Raw genomic sequence first — 13007 nt, 5'->3', positions numbered from 1 at the left:
CTTTTTACAGAGTGTGTGATTTAGTCGCTAAATGGTATTACTAAAGGTCGTAATATATAGCGTTTTTGCAGAGTGTAAATTGTCGCTAAATGGTATTATCAAAGGTCGTAATATATAGCGTTTTTGCAGAGTGTAACTTGGTGGCTAATTGGTATCGTCAAAGCGTGATATTTAGCAGTGTAAAAAAAAAACCTCGTAAAAAAAAAAAAAAAAAAAAAAAAAAAAAAAAAAAAAAAAAAAAAAACCTCGTAATGGACGAGAGGAGAGAAGGTTAACGTGCGTAATTTATCTCTCAGATTAGCACGATCTCGCCGAGATCGTCTCTTCTAGACAAATCTCTAGCTGATCTATATTACTACTGTAACACTGATCAGTGTTGAGCAGGCCAGGTCCTAGTGCGTAGGGTGCGCGCGTGATACTACTGTATCGGTGACTATCACAGTATCACCTATCAGAGGTATGGATCGTCCCTGAAGTGAATATATTGTGAAGTGTCTATCTAAGAAAGAAGAAAGCAAGAAAAGACTGAGGGCGGCGATGTGCCCTATATGCTATGTGTGCCGGGCACGCAATGACTACGTATGCCTGTGTGCTATAGCCACATATGCCGCGTCATTATCAGGTGCACTGACTAAGTGACTGACTGACTGACTACGTATGCATATATGCTATAGCCACATCCGCCGCGTCACTATCAGGTGTACTGACTAAGTGACTAACTAACTAACTAACTGAGTGACCGACTGACTAAGTGACTGACTGACTAACTGAGTGACTGAGTGACTGAGTGACTGAGTGACTGAGTGACTGAGTTACTGAGTGACCGACGATTCCGACAGAATAGATAAAATAAGCTAATATTTAGTATAACTTTTAGAACGACCGTTATATAATATTTAGTCGGAATCTTCGAGTATATATAGCGTGGTTTAAATTAACACTAAGCCTTAGCTATAAGATATTAGTAGCAGGCGATCGGAATATTTAAAGAAAAATTTAATGCCTAATAAAATATATGCGACCGATTTAGCTTATTATCCGGGAATACCTTAAAGAAAAATTTAAGCAGGCTATGCGATATAACCTTAGAAGATATAATATAGAGGAATAGTTTAATAAAATCTCTATATTATATAAGCGATTAGTGCGAATAGACTCGATCTTTATTAATGGAAATATACTTACTAAATAGCTAGTAAAAACTTTTTGTTAAAAGTATCCTACCTTTAAAGAAAAAATCCTTAATCGAATAGTAAAAGTATAAGAATAGAATAAATATCTCGATTTTCTAATAATTATTAAATATATTTAGTAGAAATAGGAGCTAGAAGAGAAGGGGAAGGTTAGTAGTAGTTATACTGTCGGAATCGCTGTCGCAAGGTGCCCAATTGGGCACATTGCGACGGATGTGCCGCGCACACCCGATGCGCACGATGTGGCCACTTTGGCCCCTTTTGCCCCTTTACCCCTGAGCCCGGTAGGGCACGCGGGCAGCCCGGCCCGACTGCGCCGATGCACGTGACAACGGCACACGCACAAAAAGGCCACATCGTATAATTACCCTCTTTTGCTTCCTTTCTTTCCTTTTAGATAGTCAGTCATTAGTCAGTCATAATCAAAGAAGTAATCATACCTTTGACCGGTGACCTCACGGTACTTGATACCACGCGCGCGACCCTACGTATAACTGGGTACCCCGAGTTTATATCAACATAAAAAGCACTTTAAGCGTAAAGAATTTATTACTATTATAAAAAAAGAATATTCAAAGGTTATAAATAGGGAGATTAGGTATATTATTTAATATAATAATTTATCTATCGACCCTTAGATTAAGCTATTAGACCTAAAGTAGGTGTTTATCTACAAATAGGACTAAAATAGGTATCTCACCGGTTATAAGGCACGATTATATATTTATAGTGATTAATAACCCTATAATCTTTATAATACCCGGGCAATAGCATTTGCAGTATATATATTTCGGCTTCTTATAGTATTAATATACTTCTTTAACCTAGAGACGCACCAATATAACTTTATTATAGCTTTTCTTAATATACTACTTAATAAGACTATCTATTGCAAATAACCTAACGGATTCTACAATAGCTTTATATTTATTAGGTTATTATATACCCTATACAGGCTTCGAAGGTCTCTACTACTATAGTTTAAAGAGTTATTATAATTCCTATTGTAATGAGGCTTTAAATAGGTCTGCGAAGACCCTTATATCTTTATTAATAGCTTCCTTATTGTGTTCTTCTATATTAATAACCTAGTTATACTTTATTATAAGTTATAGATAGAGGTATTTAAATCGTTCTATACGGCATTAATAGCGGCATTTAAGATTAAAGATCTCGGCAAGCTATAGTAGTTCTTAGCAATTAAGGTTATTTACAACCGTACGGCCGGAAAGTTGTAGCTTATATAGAGGGCTTACTTTAATAAGCTGGCAATAAAATATAACTTTACTGCATTTAATGATGCTAAGGACCGCCTTCCGGAGTACCTACTGTATACTATAAGACTTAAGGCATTCGATAGGATAGCTAAACTATACGATACGAAGCGATACTAATTAATAGTAGGCTTGTTGGTATATCTGATTATAATTATAAGGCCTAAATTAGGCTATATTGGATCGCAGCTATTAAGATTCCTTTAAAATCTAGATCTAAACTATTTACGAGCCGTAAAGAAGGCACTCGATTACGGCTATATATAGAAGAATACCGCGATAGAGTTCTAGGCTAATATAGCAGAAATAGAGGCATTTTCTAATGCTTCTTATACCGACGATATTACAATACAATAAAGCAGTTAGGGCTATATAATTAAGCTCTTTGGCGGCCTAATTATATATAAATCAGGTTAATAGGATACTGTTATAATATCATCAATAGAGGCAGAGCTTTTTGCGATATTTTATATAGCAAAAGAGGTTATCGCCTTTAAGAGATTATGCGAGGAAGTTAGGCTCTAATTATATGCTAATATCCCTATAATTCAATGCGATAATATCCAGACTATTTGCCTATTAAAGGAGGAATTCTTTAAGCTTATGATACGGCTTCGTTATATAGATATTTATTATTATTGGCTGCGCTAAGAGGTTTAGAAAGGAATGATTAATATTATATAGGTTCTAATAGGCAATATAGTCGCTAATGGTTTTATAAAGCCTCTAATAGGCTAGAAATTTGAAATCTTCTATTGGCAATTTAGGCTTATTGTTTTAAAGGGATCCTATGATATTAGACCGCAGTCTTACGATATTGACCTTAGTGGTAAGGAAGAGCCTTAGAAGGATTAAAAAATGCCCTAAAAAATCAGATTAAAATAGGTTTTTTCAATAGCTACATTTATTTCCTATAAAAAATTGGAATCTACGGTTTATTATTATTTTCTTACGCTGTATATATGCTATTAGGCGAATTTACCCCTGAATAGGTAGCCTATTCAATAAGGGCACCGTTATATTTTACGCATAACTGTTTTAAGTGGATTGATATTTCTACTTATTATCTTGCTTTACACTAAGTTTAGCTATATAGCAGGATATCCTAGAGAAAGTATATCCTAAGGGGGTGTGTTAGAGGGAAATTAGCTTATCTGTAATATAGATATCGGTCATGTCCGAGGTCGGATGTGCCGAGTTCACCCTAGATCAGTAAGCCCTTAGGGGTACCCCCTATCCCACTATAAATAGCTGGGAACACAAGTCTCTTAGAGAGGACTTGGTTCCTTCAATCAAGTATTATCGCATTTTCCCTGTGCATTCTGACAGTCGCGGAAGAACGGCACTGCGGCGGCACAGTGTAGAGTACCTTTGCATACTGTGCGATACGACACCTCCCGGGCACGGCCAGGTGTGGTTGTCGTCGTTTGACAGTCGACAAGTTTGTTGCGTCTCCGTACTGGCATGTGCAGCATGTACTTGTTGAATGAAGCACGATACTGGCAACACGATTTGAGGGCCAATATTGCACGTCCTTGGGCGGTATCAGTGCCCAGCCCCCATCACATGCGCAGGTCGACGTCGGTGCCGCTCCTGTGGGCTTGGAGCTTGTTCGTCCACAGACCATAGACCAGCCCACCTTGCAGCATTGCATGGCAGGGGAATTCATACCCGGGGGGGGGGGGGGGGGGGGGGGTTGGGGTTCAGAGCCTAGCAACACGACCGAGGGGGGAACGATCGAAAGAGGCAAGTGCAGTTTTGAGTTTTGCCTCGAGCCGCCGGCTCCCAGCAGACTGGGGCTGGTTCGTGTCTGGTCGCCGGGGGGGTGAAACACGACAGACATCAAACAAGCTTGCCACACACGAAAGGGCTTTCGGGGCCAGCAAAACCCGCGCAGCCCGTCAGCGTCTGCTTCTTGGGTCATCTACCGCCTTCCGCGCGGGTTCTTTGCGTCTTTACGATTTTATTTTCCTCTTCCTTTCAGTCAAGCCGCCCTTCGCCAAGGAACCGGTGCTCCGGGACAGCAGCTCCTCCTCTCCCGTCCTTTTGCTCCAGCCGACTTTTCGACGACAGAGAAAGCGATCCTCCCAGCGAGGGACGTTCCCATCATGCCCGCTCTTGCCAGGGATATCATCTGCGTGGATGATGAGTGCTATGCTCCGTGGTGGGCGACAAAGGTAGGTGCCGTATCCGTCGGTTTTCTTTTTTTTCTTTTTTTTTTTTTTTTTATCTGGCAAATGTGCGTGCCTGGGGGGGCTTGCTGACAGCGCGCCCTACGCAGACGGGCATCATGATTCGATGGATCCTGTTCTTCGTCGTCCTGCTTTCCGTCGTGCTGTACGTGTTCGGGGGCTATCTGCATGCCCAGAGAAGGGTCCGAAAGGGCCTGCGGCCGCTTGCGTATCACCGGGTAAGTCTTGTCGGCATGGCGTGGCAAGCAGGAGCCGTGGACAAACACGGACGTGGGAGCGAGCGAGCGATCGAGCTGCTAACGGGGCATCGCCCAGTGCCTGGTGAGTCGACGGTCCTACGCGCCAGCCCGCGAGGAGAACCAGTGGCCGTCGCAAGGCCCGTGCCACTACCCGCCGCAGCAGAGCGGCTACCAACAGGCGTACCCGATGAACGACATGCCTCTGCCGGCCTACGACCCGAACAGCCCCCCCGTGTACCCGGGTCCTCCGGAAGGAGGCTCCAAGGTCGATCCGTCGCAGAGCAGGCCGCCCACCCACCGAGCCCCGGCGGATCATCCCGCGCCGGCGTATACGCCTCCCCAGGGACCGCCGCCGAACAAGTCGAGTTGAAGGCTGGTGGGAGCGCCGGGGAGGGTTTTATGAGCCGCCGACACACGCAGCAGCGCGTGCTCCATGTTTTCCCCCTTTTTTTTATTTTTTTTTTCCTGGTCTTCTTTTTTCCCCCAAGGCACGTCAATTCGAATGTAGTGAGGCTCGGCTAGCTATCGCGCGGTGTGTGGTGGTGTTGTTGCTGGAATATTTTGGAAGAGGCGTAGCAGCCCGGACAACTGATGGAGAATTGCGAAAGAAATAACCTATTTGACTTGACACCTACCTACCAAGAGCAACGATAAAAGGAACAAAGCGCGTCACAAGTGATGATGATACAGATGGATGGATGCACGCTAAATTGACAAGCTCGAATCTCCCATGGGACAACCTGTCTTGGGGTCCCGCGTTCCCCCTTTTTTTTCCAACATGGCATGGGCTGCTGTCTAGGCAGCAATGGTCAATCAATGTCCATCTCGTCGCCCTTGTCAACCGCGCTCGACATGACGACGCCCGCCGTGGACACTGTCGGGAAGGGCGTCGAGGGCGTCGCTTCGCGCTCCAGCCGCTGCTTGTCCCTGGCCCGCTGCCTCGCCTCGATGATGGCCTTTCTGACGCTGTCGTGCTCCTCCGGCACGGTCAGGGACTTGGGGTCGCTGTACGGCACCAGCTGCATATGCATGCCTGCCAGCTGGCCCTGGCTGTTGGCGAGGACGTGAGGGGGGATGCGGCGCTCGCGCAGGTGTTTCTCGACGTCGGGCAGCAGGATTAGCTTACCGTCGGCGTCGTCGTCGTCGTCGTGGCCGCTTTCGGAGGACAGCTCGTCGTCCAGGTTGTAAATGTACACCCTGTGCTGGGAGTGGTCCAGCTGCATCATCGAGTCGTCGTCGTGGTTGTTGTTGTTGTTGTTGTTGTTGTCGGGGGCATTGCGCGTGGTCAGCCCGGCCGGGGCGGGCGATTCGACGGGGACGTAGAGCTTGGAGCCGCCTTTTTCTATGGGGGAGAGGCGGGAAAAAAAAAAAAAAAAAAAGTCAGCCATTGCGAACTAGGGGTACTCGTGCGCGCAAGAAAGCAAGCAAGCAAGCAAGCAAGCAAAAAAGGGGCCGCGGCAAAGACGGTACCCAGGTTGAGCAGACTCAATCGCTTGGACAGTTGTTCGTTGTCCTGCGTCTCTGCTTTCCTCTTGCCCAGCACGGGGGGGGGGAGGAGCATGGCGGTGCAGGCGTCCGAGTTGGCGCTGTAGCTGGCGCTGTAGCTGGCGCTGCCGCACGGCGCAAAGGCCTGGTCGGCGGGGGCCTGGGGGGCCTGGGGCGCGGCGGAGGCGGTGGTGGTGGTGGTGGCTGCGCCGCTGGCGGGCTGCCCCAGGCCACGCTGGTGGGCGGCGTCGGTGGGCAGCGGCAGCGACGTTGACGGGAAATTGTACGCAGCGGCGGCTGGCGATCCCTGATGAACCATCATCCTTCCCACACAACGGTTTGCCTTGCTTTTCTCCCTTTTTTTTTTTTTTTTTTTTTTTTTTTTTTTTTTTTTTTCTGCCTCTTTGGCTCTTGGCTGTGCCTCTGCCTGTGCCACTGCCTCTGCTTGCTGCAATTCTTCCTCTTCAATTGCCCCTCTTCAATCCCTGGTCAAACGGGCACCGTGACGGGACGGGGTTTGCTTTTCCAATCGGCGGGTCGACGACACGCAGCTCGGTGCGGCGAACCTCGAGGCACAGGCCGTACGTAGGCCTTGCTGCTGCTGCTGCTGCTGCTGCTGCTGCTGCTCGCGCCAGTGGGTGGAACGGAGGCGGCCCTCGAGAGCGATCTGATTCGAGTCGAGCCGATGCTGGTCTGGGATGACTGATTGAGACGAAAGACGGAAGACGGAAGACGGAAGACCGGGTGACAGCGGGCAAGATCGACAAAGGCGTTGGTGGTGCGAGAGCGCGGATGCTGCTGGGGAGGAGCTGCCGCTTCAGGCTGCTTGCGGGAGCCGGTGCTGGCCTGGGCGGTGCAGCTGGCCTGGGTGGTGCAGTTGGTGCAGTTGGTGCAGGCGGTGCAGGCGGTGCTGGTGCTGGTGCTGGTGCTGGTGCCGGTGCGTCTGCTGTGGTCCCAGGCCGGCGGACAACAGCTCCCTTTGTACTCGCTGCGCCACGCTTGCCTGATGCTTGTAGAAGTTTCTACAAAACCTCGCAAACCCACCTCGGGCAACCACCACCACCACCACCACCACCACCACCACCATCATCTTGCCACCAGCTCTGTCGACGGCACAGCGCTTCAGCCTGCATCCGCATCTGGACGCCCACGCGGACGACTGCCTCGGCCTCGGCGAAGCCATCGCCAGCTCCCCCCGCCAGCATGAGCGAGCTGAAATGGCCCTCGGCGCGCGTGCGCCAGGCGTTTTTTGACTACATGGAACAGCGGGGTCACACGATAGGTGAGACAAATCCCAGCAAGTCCCTCCCCGCGTTGGCATGCCGAAAAGGAAAAAGAAATAAAAAAAAGAAAAGACAATGCAATGAAATGAAAGAGAAGAGGGAACAGAAAAAGAAAAAGCGATGAAAAAAAAAAAAAAAAGATGAAAAGTAAAAGATGAAAAAAGTCCAACATGCCCGCTTGCTGGGCCCATCACCACCGCCCTCTTTTCTGCTGCTCCGTCACTCACAAAAGCATCATCGCCAGTCCCCTCCGGATCCGTCGTCCCCTACGATGACCCCTCCCTGCTCTTCACCAACGCCGGCATGAACCAGTTCAAGCCCATCTTTCTCGGAACCGTCAACAAGTCGCACCCCATGTTCAGCCTCAAGCGCGCGGCCGACACCCAAAAGGTCATTCGCGCCGGCGGCAAGCACAACGACCTCGACGATGTCGGCAAGGACAGCTACCACCACACCTTCTTCGAGATGCTGGGCAACTGGTCCTTTGGCGACTACTTCAAGGCCGAGGCCATCGAGATGGCCTGGGAGATCCTCACCAAGGTCTACGGCCTCGACCCCGCCCGTCTGTACGCCACCTACTTCGAGGGCGACGAGGGGCTGGGCCTGCCGCCCGACCACGAGGCCAGGCAGCTGTGGCTCGACATTGGCCTGCCCGAGGACCACGTCGTCCCCGGCGACATGAAGGACAACTTTTGGGAAATGGGCGACCAGGGCCCCTGCGGCCCCTCGAGCGAGATTCACTACGACAAGGTCGGCGGCCGGAACGCGGCGCACATTGTCAACAAGGACGACCCCATGGTGGTGGAGATTTGGAACCTCGTCTTCATCCAGTTTGACCGCCAAAAGGACCGCACCCTGCGGCCCCTGCCCGCCAAGCACGTCGACACCGGCATGGGCTTCGAGCGCCTCGTCTCCGCCCTGCAGGGGACCCGGTCCAACTACGCGACCGACTGCTTCACCCCGCTGTTCGAGCGGATCCGGGACGTGGCCGGCGTCCGACCCTACGCCGACAGGTACGGCCGGGACGACGCCGACGGCGTCGACACCGCCTACCGCGTCGTTGCCGACCACATCCGAACCCTGTCCTTCGCCATCGCCGACGGCGCCGTCCCCAACAGCGACGGCCGCGGCTACGTCGTCCGGCGCATCCTCCGGCGAGGCGTCCGGTACGCCCGCAAGTACCTCGGCGCCGAGATTGGCAGCTTCTTCTCCCGCATCCTGCCGGCCCTCGTCGCCCACATGGGCGCGCAGTTCCCCGAGCTCGCCGGCAAGCAGCACGGCATCAAGGAGATACTCGACGAGGAGGAGGCCGCCTTTGCGCGGACGCTCGACCGCGGCGAGGCCCAGTTCGAAAAGTACGCGGCCAACGCGGCCAGGGCGGCCAGGGCGGCCAAGGACGGCGTCGGGAAGCTCGACGGGGACGTGGTGTGGCGCCTGTACGACACCTTCGGCTTCCCCGTCGACCTGACCCAGATCATGGCCCAGGAGCGCGGCCTGGTGATTGACGAGCGCGAGGTCGACGCGGCCAGGGACAGGGCCCGGGAGGCGAGCAAGGCCGTCAAGGCGTCCGTCGACACCTTTGCCAAGCTCGACGTGCACCAGATCGCCCACCTCGAGCAGCAAAACGTCGGCCGGACCGACGACGAGGCCAAGTTTGCCAAGGGCGACGCCGAGGCCAAGGTCCAGCTCGTCTTTGACGGCAAGACGTTCCGCGCCTCCACCGAGGACCTGCCCCCCAAGACCGCCCTCGGCATCCTCCTGGACAGGACCAACTTTTACGCCGAGTCGGGCGGCCAGGTGGCCGACACCGGGCGCATCGTGATTGACGGCGTGGCCGAGTTCAGGGTCATGGACGTGCAGAACTACGGCGGCTTCGTCCTCCACAGCGGCTACGTCGAGTACGGCGCCCTGTCGTCGGGCGAGCGCGTCGTCTGCGAGTACGACGAGCTGCGGCGCTCCCCCATCCGCAGCAACCACTCGGGCACCCACGTGCTGAACCACTCCCTCCGCGAGGTCCTCGGCGACGACGTCAACCAGAAGGGGTCCCTGGTGGACGACGAGAAGCTGCGCTTCGACTTCTCCCACAAGGCCCAGGTCACGGTGGAGGAGCTGCGCCGGATCGAGGACCTGAGCAACCGGTACATCGGGCGCGACTCGAGGATCTACGCCCGGGACGTCGACCTGGACCTCGCGCGCCAGATCGAGGGCGTCCGCGCCGTCTTTGGCGAGACGTACCCCAACCCCGTGCGCGTCGTCTCGGTGGGCGCCGACATTGACGCGATGCTCGAGGACCCCCGCAACGGCCGGTGGAGGCAGTTCAGCGTCGAGTTTTGCGGCGGCACGCACGTCGAGTCCACCGGCTCCATCAAGCAGCTGGTGCTCGTCGAGGAGAGCGGCATCGCCAAGGGCATCCGCCGCATCGTCGCCTACACGGGCGAGGCCGCGCACCGGGTGCAGCGCGAGGCGGCCGAGTTTTCCAACAAGCTCGACGCCCTCGACGACATGCCGTTTGGCGCCCGCAAGGAGGCGCAGGTCAAGCTGGTCTCCCAGGAGCTCAGCCAGCTCGTCATCTCCGCCCTGACAAAGGACGAGTTCAACACGCGCTTCCAGAGGATCGCGGCGGCCGTCGTCGCGGACCAGAAGAAGCGGCAAAAGGCCGAGGCCGGCGCCGCCGTCAGCTGCGTGGCCAAGCACTTTGAGGACAACAAGGGCTCGGACCACTTTGTCGGCCGCCTGCCCATTGGAGCCAACGCCAAGGCGCTGACGGAAGTGTTTAAGCACTTTCAGGCCAAGGACAAGACCAAGTCCGTCTACATATTCGGTGGGGGGGAGGAGGAGGGCGCCGTCGTCCACGGCGTCTACGTCGGGACTGTGAGTTTTTTTTTTTTTTTTTTCTCTCTATTCCTCGTCTAGATTTATGCTGACGCTCTGCCCCCGCCTAGTCCCTTTCGTCCAAGGGGGTTACCGCCGAGCAGTGGGCCTCGGTGGTGTCGAACATTGTGGGAGGGCGATCCGGCGGCAAAGAGCCCACCCGCCAGGGAGTGGGGGTCAGGCCGGAAAAGATTGACGAGGCTGTCGAGGAGGCGAGGAAGTGGCTCGAGGAGAAGCTGTAGCGCGGTTACATTTGCAGTGTGGTATGTGGTGGTATGTGGTGGTGTGTGGTGGTGTGTGGTGTTGTGTGGTGTTGTGTGGCATCAAGGCATCAAGGCATCAACAAAACTATACAACTTCAGGGTAGGTAGGCATCGAGTTGCAACACGTTCATGGTGCTTTGTGATGGTATGCTGTCATTGTGTTTTTTTTTTTTTTTTTTTTCGTTTTTTTTTTGCCTCTACAACTAGTAATACCTCCCATGACGACCGCCTAGACGGTCATCAAGACGCTGGCGTTCTTGTAGTGCGTCAGCAGCGGGTTCTCGCCGCTCCTGGTCTCCGTGTCCTCCAGGTAGGCCCAGCGCTGCATAAAGTCGCCGTGGGACATGACGCGCGTGAGCTTGCCGGTGATGGCGCGGTACATGGCCTCGGCGATGCGAAAGTCCGTCGGGAACAGAATGTCAAAGTAGCCCTGGTGGACCAGCGGGGTCGTCACGGGCACCATCCTCCTCCGGTAGCGCGTCTGCACCACGGGGGCGTTGAGCCCCCGGACCGCCTGGGGCAGGCAGTCAAAGTCGGAGGCGACGAGGCGGTGGGCGGGAAAGTACCTGTCGAGGACGTCGAACAGCTGCATCAGGCGGGTGGGGACGTACTCGGCGGCGGAGAGGTTGGCGGCAAAGGGCAGGGCGGCGGAGAGGCGGCGCAGGGCGGGGAGGGCCGGGTAGGGCCGGGGGTAGGCGCCGGCCGTGGCGGCGTGGCGGACGCGGAAGAAGCGGGCGGCGACGGGGTCGAGGCCGCGGACGTAAAACTCGTAGAGGTCGCCGTGGGCGTCGACCAGGACGTGGCCCTGCAGGGGCTCCTCGGTGGCGACGTCGTAGCGGATACCGTCGTGCGACAGGTTGTCAAAGACCTCCATGGCGAGGAAGAAGCAGGGCGAGGGGACGTGGCGGTCCCAGTCGAAGATGGAGCGGTTGACAATGTCGACGCGGTCGGCGTGGCCGCGCGACGACGCGGCGGCGGCGGCGGCGGCGGCAGAAGCGGAAGCGGAAGCGGAGGCGGAGGCGGAGGCGGAGGCCAGGTGGCGGCCCTGCAGGGCGGCGAGGCTGGGCGAGATCTCGATGATGTTGTAGCGGGTGCGGGCGTAGACCTGCGGGTCGGCGGCGCGGATGTGGTCCAGCACGTTGAGCATGAGGGTGCCGCGGCCGGCGCCCATCTCGTAGATGAGCAGGTCGTGGTAGGGGTACGCGGTGAGGCGGTAGTTGGCCACGAGGTAGCGCGCCACGGCCTCGCCGTAGAAGGGCCGGAACAGCTCCGTGGGCGTGTGCCACAGCTGGCGGCTGGGGTTCTCGCCCTCGGCGGCGTCGAGCCGGTCCTCGAACTCGGTGTACCGCCGGCCCAGCTCGGCCTGGAACGCGAGCTCGTCCCGGAGGGCGGGGAAGTCGAACGGCTCGCCGGGGCTGAAGATGACGGCCTGCTTGGAGAAGTAGCCGTAGTGGGGGTTGTACAGGCTGTCTGCCGCCGGGGGGGGGGGGTGTTAATCAGCTTCCAGACGCCGAATTGGGTTGTGGAAAGGTCAAAAGCTTGGAAGCGCGCGGAAAGCAGAGCTCGTTACCGTCGATGAAGTCGCGGAGCAGCATCTTGACCTTGCGCGGCCGCTCCTTGCGCCTCTTCAGCTCCTCCAGCGAAATGTACGGGTACTGGGCAAACTCGTCCCGCCTGTCCTCGGGGAGCAGGTTCGTGCGCTGCTGCCACCGGCTCTCGTTGGACTTCATTCCGCGGTCGCGCGACGTCCTGGTGGCGTAGGAGCAGGCCTGGTGGTGGTCGTGGCGACGGCGAGGGCCGCGGGGGGGGTTCGCTCGCGCCCGGCACGCCGCCGCTGGGCAATGGCGGAAGAGCTGCCGGAAGAGCTGGGCCACAATGGGCGAGTCCATGGCGCCGTGGTGCTGCGATCTGATGCTGACGGAAGGTGACGGATGGTGATGGACGGTGATGGACGGTGATGGATGGATGGGTTCGGACTTTTGGTTGGCCAACCCCGTCTCGGCTGCCATTGGCTGCCGTTGTCTGCCGTTGCCGGGAGTGGGCCCGCCCCAGATGGGTTTAGCGCCACCGCTCACCGCTCACCGCTCACCGCTCACCGCCAAACTTTTGAAACCCCCGTCTGAAGCGTCGCAGCATCACCAGCTGACAGCAATCACGTCACGCAACGCCCTCAGCGTCTGGACGTTGTTCTCGTGCCCCCGTGCCCG

At 55.0% G+C, this 13007-nt stretch overlaps 4 protein-coding genes across 4 annotated transcripts; 2 read left to right on the top strand and 2 right to left on the bottom strand.

The window, feature by feature from the left end:
- Positions 1-4575: 4575 nt before the first annotated feature.
- On the top strand, positions 4576-5268 carry UV8b_05703 (uncharacterized protein; the record flags this gene model as incomplete). Its single annotated transcript, XM_043143200.1, has 3 exons — positions 4576-4644; positions 4749-4877; positions 4975-5268. The coding sequence occupies 3 exons, from the start codon at positions 4576-4578 to the stop codon at positions 5266-5268; spliced, it is 492 nt and encodes a 163-aa protein (XP_042999133.1).
- Positions 5269-5707: 439 nt separating this feature from the next.
- Positions 5708-6705, bottom strand: UV8b_05702 (uncharacterized protein; the record flags this gene model as incomplete). Its single annotated transcript, XM_043143199.1, has 2 exons — positions 5708-6240; positions 6369-6705. 2 exons carry the CDS (start codon positions 6703-6705, stop codon positions 5708-5710), a joined length of 870 nt encoding a protein of 289 aa, XP_042999132.1.
- Positions 6706-7175: 470 nt separating this feature from the next.
- On the top strand, positions 7176-10779 carry UV8b_05701 (uncharacterized protein; the record flags this gene model as incomplete). Its single annotated transcript, XM_043143198.1, has 3 exons — positions 7176-7665; positions 7911-10537; positions 10609-10779. The coding sequence occupies 3 exons, from the start codon at positions 7176-7178 to the stop codon at positions 10777-10779; spliced, it is 3288 nt and encodes a 1095-aa protein (XP_042999131.1).
- Positions 10780-11029: 250 nt separating this feature from the next.
- On the bottom strand, positions 11030-12809 carry UV8b_05700 (uncharacterized protein; the record flags this gene model as incomplete). The annotated part of the gene is made up of 2 exons (XM_043143197.1): positions 11030-12270; positions 12371-12809. 2 exons carry the CDS (start codon positions 12807-12809, stop codon positions 11030-11032), a joined length of 1680 nt encoding a protein of 559 aa, XP_042999130.1.
- Positions 12810-13007: the final 198 nt, after the last annotated feature.

The sequence above is a fragment of the Ustilaginoidea virens genome, chromosome 4, assembly GCF_000687475.1.
Source record: "Ustilaginoidea virens chromosome 4, complete sequence".
Classification (NCBI taxonomy): Eukaryota; Fungi; Ascomycota; class Sordariomycetes; order Hypocreales; family Clavicipitaceae; genus Ustilaginoidea; species Ustilaginoidea virens.
This window is presented reverse-complemented; position numbering and strand designations above follow the sequence as displayed.